The 11,517-nt window shown below is 51.5% G+C and overlaps 1 protein-coding gene across 1 annotated transcript; it reads right to left on the reverse strand.

Annotated features, from left to right (window-relative positions):
- Nucleotides 1-521: 521 nt before the first annotated feature.
- MRM1 (mitochondrial rRNA methyltransferase 1) lies at nucleotides 522-8,382 on the reverse strand. Its single transcript, XM_086624858.1, has 5 exons — nucleotides 7,622-8,382; nucleotides 7,064-7,157; nucleotides 5,115-5,235; nucleotides 1,019-1,138; nucleotides 522-878 (listed from the first exon to the last, which is right to left on the reverse strand). Exons 1-5 carry the CDS (start codon nucleotides 8,380-8,382, stop codon nucleotides 829-831), a joined length of 1,146 nt encoding a protein of 381 aa, XP_086480984.1. The 3' UTR covers nucleotides 522-828.
- Nucleotides 8,383-11,517: the final 3,135 nt, after the last annotated feature.

Consider the following 11,517-nt stretch of genomic DNA (forward strand, 5'->3'; position numbering starts at 1 on the left):
ATGAGGCCCACCATGCAAAGGAAACTTCCCTGGAAGAAGAGAACAAGCTCCTGATTTCCCTTCCCACCTGAAGGAAGTGCTCCGTTCCACTAATCACGCTCTGGATTTATATATGACACAAAAAGGATTGATTCGAGTCTCCAACCACTCTTTACAGAGGCTTTATTTCAACGGGCTGCGTTTTTCCCCACCACAGCTGTCTCCTAACAGCTCCTGGCCATCCTTTGGCGTGGCTGCAGACCTGGTTCAGAACCAAATACAACACGGTGTGTTTTCAGACATTCGAGCAGCAATGTGCAACAGAGAAACCGCCTCGTCACGAGGAAATCGCTGCCGTGCAGTCCCAAATCCTACCTGGTTCTCACCAGCACCCCCTCGGCTGCTAAGGGGGTACAGGGTGGGGATGGGGCACGGCTGCTCCCAGCGGCAGCACCAGTCGAGCGCTCTCTCTCATCTACAGCCCAAACGCTCTCCACAGCACAAGCGATGTACAAAGTCCCTCGTGCAACAAGCACAAAGCTCGCAGCCATCACCGGGTATTTTACTGCAAAAACTGAAGGATTTGGCTGCTTTTGTCTCCCTTCCTTACAGCTCCTCCTCCAAGGTGTCGGCGAGAGGTGTTACCTAGCACGTGCACACGTCTGACTCCAGCGTTAAGCCAAGGTTCTGGTGGTATCATGCGCCAGCCAAGATGCAGCTCAGGTCTACGAGGCTCTCCCTGTAGCTGGCAGCGATGGTGAAGACCCTGGAAAGAGCACTTCCATATCCACACCGACAGGGCACGGCCACGAAACGCCGAGCAGCTTCCCCCGCCCAATAAAAACCAACTCAATCACCGTCGCTCAGCTTTCGGCTGCAGATGGAGTGCAGGAGAATACCTGTAGGAAAGTAAAAATAAGTAAGTAAATGATCTTTTTTTAAGCCACAAGAAAACCGTTCCGTGGGTGTGGATGTTTGTTTGATTTTTAAATACAGAAATTTGGACTATAATCCCTTTGTGCACCAGAACTGTTTTTACCAGTAGCAACGGAGACGTTCAGCGACTCGATCCCGGGGTGAAGCGCTCTGCCAGGGGGTATGGCCAGCATCCGATGGCACAAGAGCTGCGTCTCCAGGGAAAGTCCGTCACCTTCATTACCTGCAGAACAAAGACACTGCTCAGGTCAGCTCGCAGCCACTGCCACGTCCCTTTTCCCTCTGAGTACAGTTCTTTCTAATGCTCTGTCACAGCTACACCCTGCCCCTAAGCTCACCAGCAACCTCACCAGCTCCCGTGCAACAACAGCCAAGAACCAACAGAGGCAAACAGGGCACCTTACCTGCCTTCCCTTCCTGGCCCACTCCAGCCTCCCCGGATCTGTTCTCCAGTATCCAAAGTGTTTTTGAGAAATACCTGTGCAACACGCCTGCACGCGCAGCGTAAAGTGCAGAGCCTCGTAGCCCGAATGCCAAGATCCCTGCACAAGCAGCCTCCATGCCAGCAGACAGCTGCCCATGCACACAGGCTGCTGCCAGAGGGACAAGGTGGACAAGAGGCTGCAGGTCTGATCTAGTCCAGCAAATCCCACATCCCTATTGATAGTGACGGGTTCAGCCTTTTCAGCACGCAGTACCACCAGCTGGGTGCAACTTGTGAATGCAGACAGTTTAACCAGAGGCTTCAATTGATTAGTTGTTAAACCATCCAACAGCCCTGATATGTTTGGGCTGATACACTGGTGAAACAGAGTTGAAATCTATCCCAGGTCATTAGTAGTTGTTTGACTCTCACTGTCACAAAGGGAAATGGAAAGGGAGAGGCTTTAAACAATCCTGCACGCAGACAAGTGAAAATGCAGAAGACCACAGACCTCCCAGCCTGCTCAGCTCCCCAAAGAATTCTTCCACGTTCATTATTTAGAGCTACACAGGCAGCTACACGGCTGCAAGGATATCCAGCTCACTTCAAAGATGTGCTCACCCTCTGACAAAACAGGCTCAGCACGCAGGAAGCCAAATGTGCCCCTTCAACAGCCATACCCTGAGCCCAGCTGAACCCCAGACTCATCCTGGGATGGCACCGGTGGGGCACACGCTGCCTACCAGGCGCTCCGGCGACGCTGCCTGCATGGTCAGTGCTGTCACCAAGACCTTATTCAGCTCACCTAAATTTAGACACTTGCCTGAAGCTTTAACAGCATACTTCGATGCTTTAGGCACTTTCTGTGCCACTGGAGACTCGCTCCTCCATAAGGCAAACGAGCTCCTTGCTGGGCTGAGTTGCCACCAAATTCCTCCTCTGGTGCCTACTTACCGCACCTCCCAGCAGGTCCCCACGTACTGATGTGCGTGACACCCCTCCGACCGCACAGGGGAGGAAAGGGTTATTATTCCCCTTTCACAGGCTGGCAGCTGAGGCCCAGACTCGTGTTTTGCTGGCCTGATCTACCTGGCAAGATGCATTTTGTGTAAGGAAAACACATCTCACCATCACCTTCCCACATGAAATAAGCCATACAGGCAAAAGCATATTTGGCTGGGGTAAATGAATCTTTGGAAAGCCCAAATCCCACCTTACTCCTTACTTTCCTCCTGCTGTAAGCCAGCAGGGCAGGCAAGGCCTGGGTGAGTTATCCAAGGTCACAGGAGAAACCTGGGTGACACAAGGAATCGAAGCCAGGCCCTCCATGGCCCTGCCTGCCTCTTCATTGCTAAACTGCAGCTCCCCAGGGACGCTTCAAGAAAAAAAAAAGTTATCCTACTTTTTCCTGACCCAACACAGAAAAGTTTTATGACTTACAGTCATATTTGCCTCCTGAGCTTCTCAAACCACACCCTCGTGGGACTCTCCAACTGGGACAGCAGCTACTGCCAGAGGTGCGAGGGCTCGTGGAGCAATCCTCTCCTCTCCCTGACAAGGGTGTTACGATTCCTAATAAAGGCAGCAATTTTGCTTCCAGCTTTTACAAAGCTTTTTATGGCTCTGGCTGCTTAAAATAATTAGGAACCATAAATTCAGGGCAAAAAGACTTGCAGAGTGTGACACGAGGGAGGGAGTATTGACTGAATCAGATTAAATCCTAGTTTATACTGGTGAACAAAACACTTCCCACTTCGGATCTTTGACTTCCATCTCTTGGCTTTGCCCCTCACTGACAGGCCTCAAACACCAGAGTTAGAGCTCAGCTGAAATCCAGTGCAGGAAGCTCAAATCCCAGCAGAAGCAGCTGTGCTGGCAGTTCAGAGGAATATGCAAAATGAGCATCTTGATAAAACCAATTCCACGAACAGTCTTAAACCCCAAGCTAGAGACTGAAGATGTAAGAAGAACAAATTACCCAGAAACTCTTCTTGCTCGGACATCTAAGTGTTCCAACTCTGTTCCTGCTCGCACAAGGCTCCCAGCCTCCAGGGCAGCCAGCCCAACTGTCACCTTGGGCAAGGACTCCAGTGCAGACAACACCAAGCTGGACTGTCCAAATCACTCTCCGCCAAGCCAGCGAGGACGGCAGGAGGGTGAATTCAAGTCTGCAAATGCTTCTCTTACAAGACAATCTGTGCCATGCTAGAAAGCTCACCCCCGTGCTAAATTATCTCTGATGCTCTCTGCAGCTGCAGGTACGCTACATATTCAGATCTAGGACGTTTCTTCAAACAACCTCAGCATCAGACGACTGTAATGTTCAATTTTCTTTTCAGCGAAGAGTTAGTGCTCAGCAGAGAGTTGAAATCATTACTGCTGCAAGGTCTGGGAGCTCTCCTCATGCATCTACCAATCAGCCTCCAATCTCCCTTGACAAAAGGATATTTGGACTTTTTCCTGGAGAAATCTCTCATAATTCAAGGTAACGACACCACTGCCACTTCCACCCCCTTCCTTTCTCCTGGTGTTGCCGTCGTTTCTGGGATGCATTTCTTTGTGGTCCATCAACAGCGCTGCCAGCCTCCCTACTCCTCTTATAATATAGCTCCACACATCTTGTAGAGATGCCAGATTTGCTGCGTTGTCTTGTCAGTATTTCTGGGAGTTCAATAAACATTTTAATTAAAGGAATGTCTTCTGAGCCAAGAAAACCGCAGCACGGGGCAGGATTACAGCCCCTTGATGGCTCATCGCCAGCATGACACTACTTCCAAGTGTAAAAGCTCAAACCAGTTCTTGTGCCAGGTGACACGAAGTGGCAGGCTGCAGCACAGCCACACGAGGGTGCCTAGAGCAGCACTCTCGGATGAATTTCTTTCTCTAGCTGCCACGAGGCCATTACTCCCCTTCTCTTCACCTTCTGGGAGGCTGCACAACCCAAAACTCTGTCTACAAAAGACAGTATCTTTGCAAGTATCCCTTACACACAGAGGGGGCAGAAGCAGAGGGCCCTGAAGGCATCACTCAGTTGAGGTGCTCAGGAAAGTGGCACCCATTGCTCAAACGGCACACAGGTCTGGCAGGGAGGAGGTTCCACCTGCTCCTCCCTGATGGTACCACAGCAGCCAACAGCTCCTGCCTTCTCCTAGGCGTAACAAAAGCAGCCACTGACTAGTCTCCGTGGTGGTTTCTGTGCCACAAAGCCCAACTGTGTGTTCAGATCATCCCCTGCAACAGCTCCTCGTGCTTCTTTCCAGACCTGGGCACAGAGATATATTCCTGTTTCTTTTAAGAGGACACATGGACAGAGCAAAGACATGGCACGGCTCACCATTACAGCACCAGCAAACACATACCTCCCAGGTCTCTCACTCAGGTTTGTGGTTTACAGAAAATCCAGGTCCAGGGCTCTAGGACAGGATCAAAAGCGCAGCAGAACACAACACAAAACAACACGCTGTGGCTGCAGAGATCCAGACCAAGAAAACTGCCACCTAGACCCTCTGCAGCTACTACACTCCCTCTTCATCTACACAAACTGGTTTGTAATTGCAATTTCTACTGGGAGGCTTCTCAGCTCCTCCTCTTCTTCTGGGTCCCTATTTCATTTGCAGCTAGAACATTCTAGTACTTCTTGCTCAGCTGTTCTTTTCCAGACCCAAGCGTGATGTAATGCAATAGACCTGCAGCTCGCTTTGGGGTGAAGCATCACCCTGATTCCTCCCTCATGCACGCGCCTCCACCAAGCCCAAAGCTCTGTAAACTGAAATACCTATTACTATAAGAATGGGTTTATTCCACCGAAATTCCGAGCAACTGATGACAGGAACATTTTCCACATCCTCGGGTTTGCTGACCGTTCCCACAACTTCCCAGCCTTCTGCAGTTTTAGCCTGAAAAGGGAAAGGAAACAAACGTTAAAAAATTGCCTACTTTTCAAGCTTAAAAGGAAAACAAGTCATGTATGCAAACACGCTTTTTTTTTTATGTTTTCAGATCAGCTGACTGGCTTTTCTTTTTTTTTTTTGGTATCCCTTGAATTTTTACCACCAAAGTCCTCCCAGTACCAGCACACAAACCTTGACTTAAAGGGAAAAAAAAAAAAAAAGAATTAAAAAAAGTAATTTTCCTTCTGGTGTTTATTCCAGTTCAGCAAGCAAACAAACAGCAACTGAAAAGCTTTTTTGTGTCCATACAACAGTTCTGGGAAGGTTTTTGCCAGGAAAGCATACAAAAAGAGTAGTGTTAAACAAATTAGCATAAGGCTAATCCACAGAGCAATGCAGTGGAAGTTCTGGAGTGCAGGCTCAGCCATCAGAAGCCCACAGTAACATTTTCAACCCCAAGTGCACGTTTTCAGACTCAGATGCCAAAAATCAGCTCATACAAAAAGCTGGACACTCAACACTCAGTAACCACAGAACCAGCCTTCCCTCCCGCACCCCAGTAAAAGGAGCCTTAATTATTTGTCTTTGAAATCTATTTTAACAATAAAAGAGCTGCTGCTTCTTGCCAGCTTCATTTCCTCTGAAATTGGCACTTTTTACATTATGCTGTATCAAATTTACACCAGCCAGGCAATGCCAAGGGTTAGCTCAGTGAATATGGGTCCAATTAAATGAACTACTGCAATGGCTCTAAATGTTAATAATTCAAGCTTTACAGTAACAAAGTGATTCTTCCAGCTGTTTCAATAAAATATCAATGTATTTTATGTATCTTTCATTTCACCATCATTCAGAGCTCCGGCTGCCACACACCTATTATACAACTGGACATGGGTTTTCCAGCAGCAGGGAGGAAGAGTCCAGGCTTACCTCTGCTCAGCCTCCTCGGGGTCACACCAGACTACGACGAGCTCTTCCTCGAAGGGAGGCAGGCACGCAGCGACCCCGGGAGCGCAGACCGAGTGCCTCTGCTCCTCCACCCCATGCTGAACCCTCCAGCCCCACTGCTCCCTTAGGTCTGGGGGATCCCACAGAAACAGGGAAGGGCAGATGAGAGCCTGCAGCTCCCTGCTCCACGTGCACACAATATTCAGCACCGGGTGCCCAGCCCTGCCAGGGCACAGGGGACCCCCAAGCATCGGGGCAGTCACACGGTGCTGTCAGAGGGGATGGATGCACTCTGCCAATTCAAAGCAACTTCCCGGGGTTTGTTTCAGTTTAAATCATGTTTTTACACGTGCGTCCCCTTTCCAGCACGTTCCGCAAAGGGCCCTATCTCACCTCACCACATAGACAGAGCATAAAGAGATTCCCAGCAGCTCACACCAGCCCTGGTTTCTCATCTCCTCTGCTCTAAAGGCTGCCCAATGCTGCCATCATGTGCCTGGGCCCCAGGATGCTGCCTCTGCTGCACACCAGGCAAGACCTGCTGCAGGCAGCAGCACCGGCTCTGGTCCCCATGGAGGGAAAGGGAGACGGACCCCGTCTTACGGAGCTCACACCCCAAGTACGGGGCACAGACACGGCACTATCCTGCCATCACCATCTTCCAGAAAAACACTTACAGTTATCCGACCCGATGGAACGGGACTGGGGTGCATGCCCATCAGAGGTGGTCCAACAGCACAGACCACCGGCAGCAAGCAGGAATGCAGAACAGGAGCACAGGACGCTGCAAATAACTGAGTCCTTTTCCTGTACCTCCCCTCTGTTCAATATGTGCAATATTTGAGGTTTCTTAAAAGGCAAAGGAAAAAAACATGGATCATTCTACCTTTAAAAAGCTCCGGAGATCATCTGTGCTGTAGACATCGAAGGCTTCCATAGCTCCAGAGCTAGCTTTGCTCACTGTCGGAGTCAAGGGACAGCTGCAAGGAAAAAAGTAAGGAAAAGTGTCGTATGAGAGCAAAAAAGAAAATCCAGGGGAATATTTGTTTCTGTATTTCCTTCTCTTGCCTCTGTCACCCCATTACAACCAGCCCACTAAAGATCTCGCTCACTATAGATATATTTTTCCTATGGAGAATAGGAGCATTCAGAAATTAACCCAGGAAATAGGTTACAGCAGTTTTGTGCACAGACCGACAACTGAAACACCAAATGGGTTAAAACAAAAAGTATCCAGGGAGGCCCCTTACCAGCCTGGAGCACCACATCCCGCAGCTTCCCTGTGGAGCACAACACGAAGCAGCAGCTAGCCAGCTTCAGCTCTCAAGCTCAGTCCTAGGAAGCCCTCTCAAGCAGCTGTCGAGCAACGCAGGCTAGAAACCTCCTTGGGAGCCAGCAGGAAAAGAAAGAGAAAAGCTGAAGGAGCAGATAACCAGCTCCATACCTGTTCCTCCGGCTTGTCACCACTCTGTCCACCCCCAAGAAGTACGCGGAGCGCAGCAGTGCCCCCAGGTTCATGGGATCCTGGATCTCCTCCAACACCAGCCAAACCAGCTGTCGGTTCGGACTCTCTTCATCCCCTAAATCGGGCTTTTCGGCTTCCTCCAAACTCTTGAAACGGAGAGGAGTGGCCTCCAAACAAACTCCCTGGTGGACCTGACCTCTGCAAAGAGCATCCAGCTCTCTCCTTTCGACGTGGTGCACGGGGACTCCCCGGGCCATGGCCTGAAGGACAAACTCACTGGTGACGAGGCGCCGGGAGCCGCTGCTCCGCTTGAGGAACAGCCTGAACAGGTCCCTTCTGGACTGGGAGAGGGCCACGGCGCACGGCGCGATCCCAAACAAGATCTCGGAGCCTTTCGTCCTCTCGACGGACAAAGGCTTTCGCTCCAGCCTCTTCCTCGCCTTGCTGAAGTCGCCCTCCCGGGAGCCCCGCGGCTCCCCGGCCCCTCTCTCGTACGACCGGTGCCGCGGCCGCCCCTGCGGGGCTGCGCCCTCGCGGGATGCCCGGCGCTCAGCCACCGCTCGGGACGCCGCCGGGACGGCTGGCGGGGGCGGCCCGTCCTCACGCCCGGCGGCGGCTGGCGGCGCGGGGGGCCGCGGCTCCCGAGCGGAGCCGTATCGCAGCGCCCGCCACCACCGGCCGCAGCTGGCGGCCGCCAGCCCCGCGGCCCTCCGCACGCCGGACCGGAGCGCCGGCTCCATCGCTGCCCCCGGGGGAGAATCGCGCGGGAGAAAAACACCGAGTTCGACAGCGCGGCCGCAACACCGGCACCGCGGCACGGACACGGGCGGGGCGCCTGGAGGGGGCCCCGGGCCGGGAGACGGGACCGCGGCGGGAACCGGGAACGGCGAACCGGCCCCGCTCCCACCGCCCGCGTGCGCCGCGCCGCTTCCGGAGCGTCCCCCGCTGCCCGGAGCCCCGCCCCGCGCGGCAGCGCCGCCTGGCGGGCACTGGGGGCGCGGGCGGACCCGCTGCGCTCCCACCCCGGACGGCGCGGCCCGACGGGGAGCGGGCGGCACCGGCGGGCACCGGGCAGCGCAGCCGCTGCTCCCGGCCGCGGCCCCCGCGGCCGCCAGGGACGGGGCGGCGTTGTGCTCGGGCTGCAAAGCGCGGGGCCGGTGCCGCCCCGAGCCCGCCGGAGCGGTGCTGAGCCCACCGGCGGGGTGCTGAGCCCGCCCGCCTCCGCCAAGGCCTTAATTAACCGGAAAACAGCTGTAAACTGCTGCACGAGGGCATCTCGCAGAGACTGGGGCGAGCCCAAACCACTGGCACCGCTCCGGTCCAGCAACACCAGCACCGGTGCTTGGGAAGGCCGGGCGTTGGCCGGACTCGCTCCAAACCTTCAACTTTACACCAAAATGCTGCTCTTCTCCTTACGTGATATTTTATATCTTTTCATTTCACAAATGGGTAGACGAGCGGCAGGCAAACGGAGCCAGGTCATGCCCAGCAATAGGTTTACGGTTTCCAGTGGCAGATCCCTCAGGCAAACGGGCTGGTGTGGGCCACGGGGGACGAACCACAACATTATTTTAAAAGGATTTTGCAGAGAGAAGCAAAAGTGCTTCAGTCCTTTTCTCTGTTGTTAGTCTGAAGCATCGACATCAGGCCTCAAAAATACAATGAAATTGGGTTTGCAGGTTCAGAGATGTCAAGTAAAAATCATGTTTTTCCTGCTGCTTAACCAGAGCCAACTCTGCTCGTGGTTCCTCCCCCCTAAAAAATGAGAGCTGAGACTAGTTCCCCAAAATCACATCATCTGCCTGATAAAACCGCTGTGCCTCCAGCAAACGTGTTAATGTAACTGATGATATATACTACATACAACAACAAAAAAACGCACAATAGGAAAAAAACATGGGTTTAGTTCTACAAACGCTCTCTACTGATTTACAAGGTATCCAAAATCATCTGCCTCAAATCCAGCAACAGCAGGCAATTCAGCTATTCATGACTTATTTGCAAAACCTTGTATTTCAAGGACAGCGGCTCCGCGCTTGGACAAGCTGAAAAGGGACTGGGGAATAAAACCGCCGTCAGTTGACGACAATAATCCGTCTTGCTTCGAGGCAAGCACGAGAGACTGAGTCCAACATCCGAGTCCGGGCAGCAACTGCGGCTCATCCCTTGCACGGTTTAGCCAAACCCAGCCGTGCCCAGCAGCCTACCTGGGGATTTCGGCGAACCCCTGCGGAGCACGGCTTCATCGGAACAAGGATGAGCACATCCAACCTCCACAGGTTATCCGTGAGACAACTGGATGCTGTTCTGCTCTAGAAAGCAATTACGTTTTTTCTCATGAAGAACCAAAATCACGCGTTTCTGTTTGAGCTCTTCACAAAAGAAAGGTTTAGCTGCGGACAGTAAAAAGGATGTTATGTTTTAACACAAAAACTACAATACACACAACAAAAGAACCACAGTGTGCCTCTTTTTTTATTCTTTATTTTACAGTTCACAATGAGAAACCTACTGATAAATTACAGTTTACCCTCCTGTTTGGGGTTCTTTAATGCCTCAGAGTCGTGCTGCCAATCCCATCTCATCCCAGGAAAACGGCTCAAGGTGCCACCAGGTTACGCGAGGCAGAGCGGCCAAACGACCCCTGCCAAACCCCTCCACTGGCCACGCTTCACGTCGGAAGTGAACAGGCAGCAGGAATTATCTCCTAAAACCACATTTGAAATGGAAAAATAGACTGAATATCACTTCAAGGTTATTTTATAGACTTGCAAACGTTACAAATGTTCTTAGGGGGAAAAACCCCAAACTTCTAGGGCTGCAGGTCAGCCAGGTTTTATTTGCAGGGAGCAACTGCCCAGACTGGCCCTTTTTCAAGGCCTTACGTCTTGAGCAATTCTCTCCTTTTACAGAGCAGAAAGATAAGTTAGGTTCCTCCTCAGATACACATTGCAACATCTGCTTACTTTGTACATGGTTACAGCCACCAATTCAGATGTTTCACCAGTGCTACCCCCATCCCTGCTCATTTCATTTCTGCTCAGAAATTCCTAATTTCTCAACTTTTTTTTTTTTTTTTTTTTTGGCCTCCAACTCCTAGTTCAACCATCTTCTTTCAAAAAGATGGCACGTACTGCACAGTGCATCCGCTGAATTTCAACAAGCTCCTGCAAAAGTAACCCTATGGAAAACACTGGGGTTTTTCACATCAAGTCTAGCTGAACATCACAGGGGCATTATAAAAAAAGCACAGTAGTGCTTGAACCTTCCTTAGCCAAGTGCCTCCGAAGTGAGGATCACGGTGGCATGGAGACTGAAGAGCTTTTCCAGCTGGCACAGGCTGTCTGCTGTGGTGACGATCGCTGGCTGCGTGCAGACCTGGACCAGCTGCTCCTCGCAGGACACGATCTAACCCAATGCCACGGGTGAAACCCAGCTCTGTATGAAGAACCCACATGGCAAGGTGGAGGAGGGCAGTGCGTTACGGTGGTGCCAGACTGCACCATGGGGCATGAATTTCACTGACACTAAGTTAAAAGGCCAATTCTGGAGACGAGGCTATGTGTACTTGCCAGTAGGAACTGGTGGCAGATGAGGAATGGACAGAACACACCATGAGCATGTATTTATAAAGAGAAAAAAAAGGGGCAAATGGCCTTTGTTTTGCCATTAAGGAACGTTTTACCAGTTTTCTCCTTGTATCCTTCTACAGTTGCTCACCTTTGGCACAAGGAATTCTATGTATCACAAGATTTAATTAATAATAATACTTCATATCAACACTCAGCACTTACATAGCGCTCCTCATATTCAAAGTGCTTTACAAAAGTTTGTGAATCCTCACAACACCCCTGTGAGGTAGGTAAGTATTATTA

Source organism: Tauraco erythrolophus, chromosome 21 (genome assembly GCF_009769465.1).
Source record: "Tauraco erythrolophus isolate bTauEry1 chromosome 21, bTauEry1.pri, whole genome shotgun sequence".
NCBI classification, from domain to species: Eukaryota; Metazoa; Chordata; class Aves; order Musophagiformes; family Musophagidae; genus Tauraco; species Tauraco erythrolophus.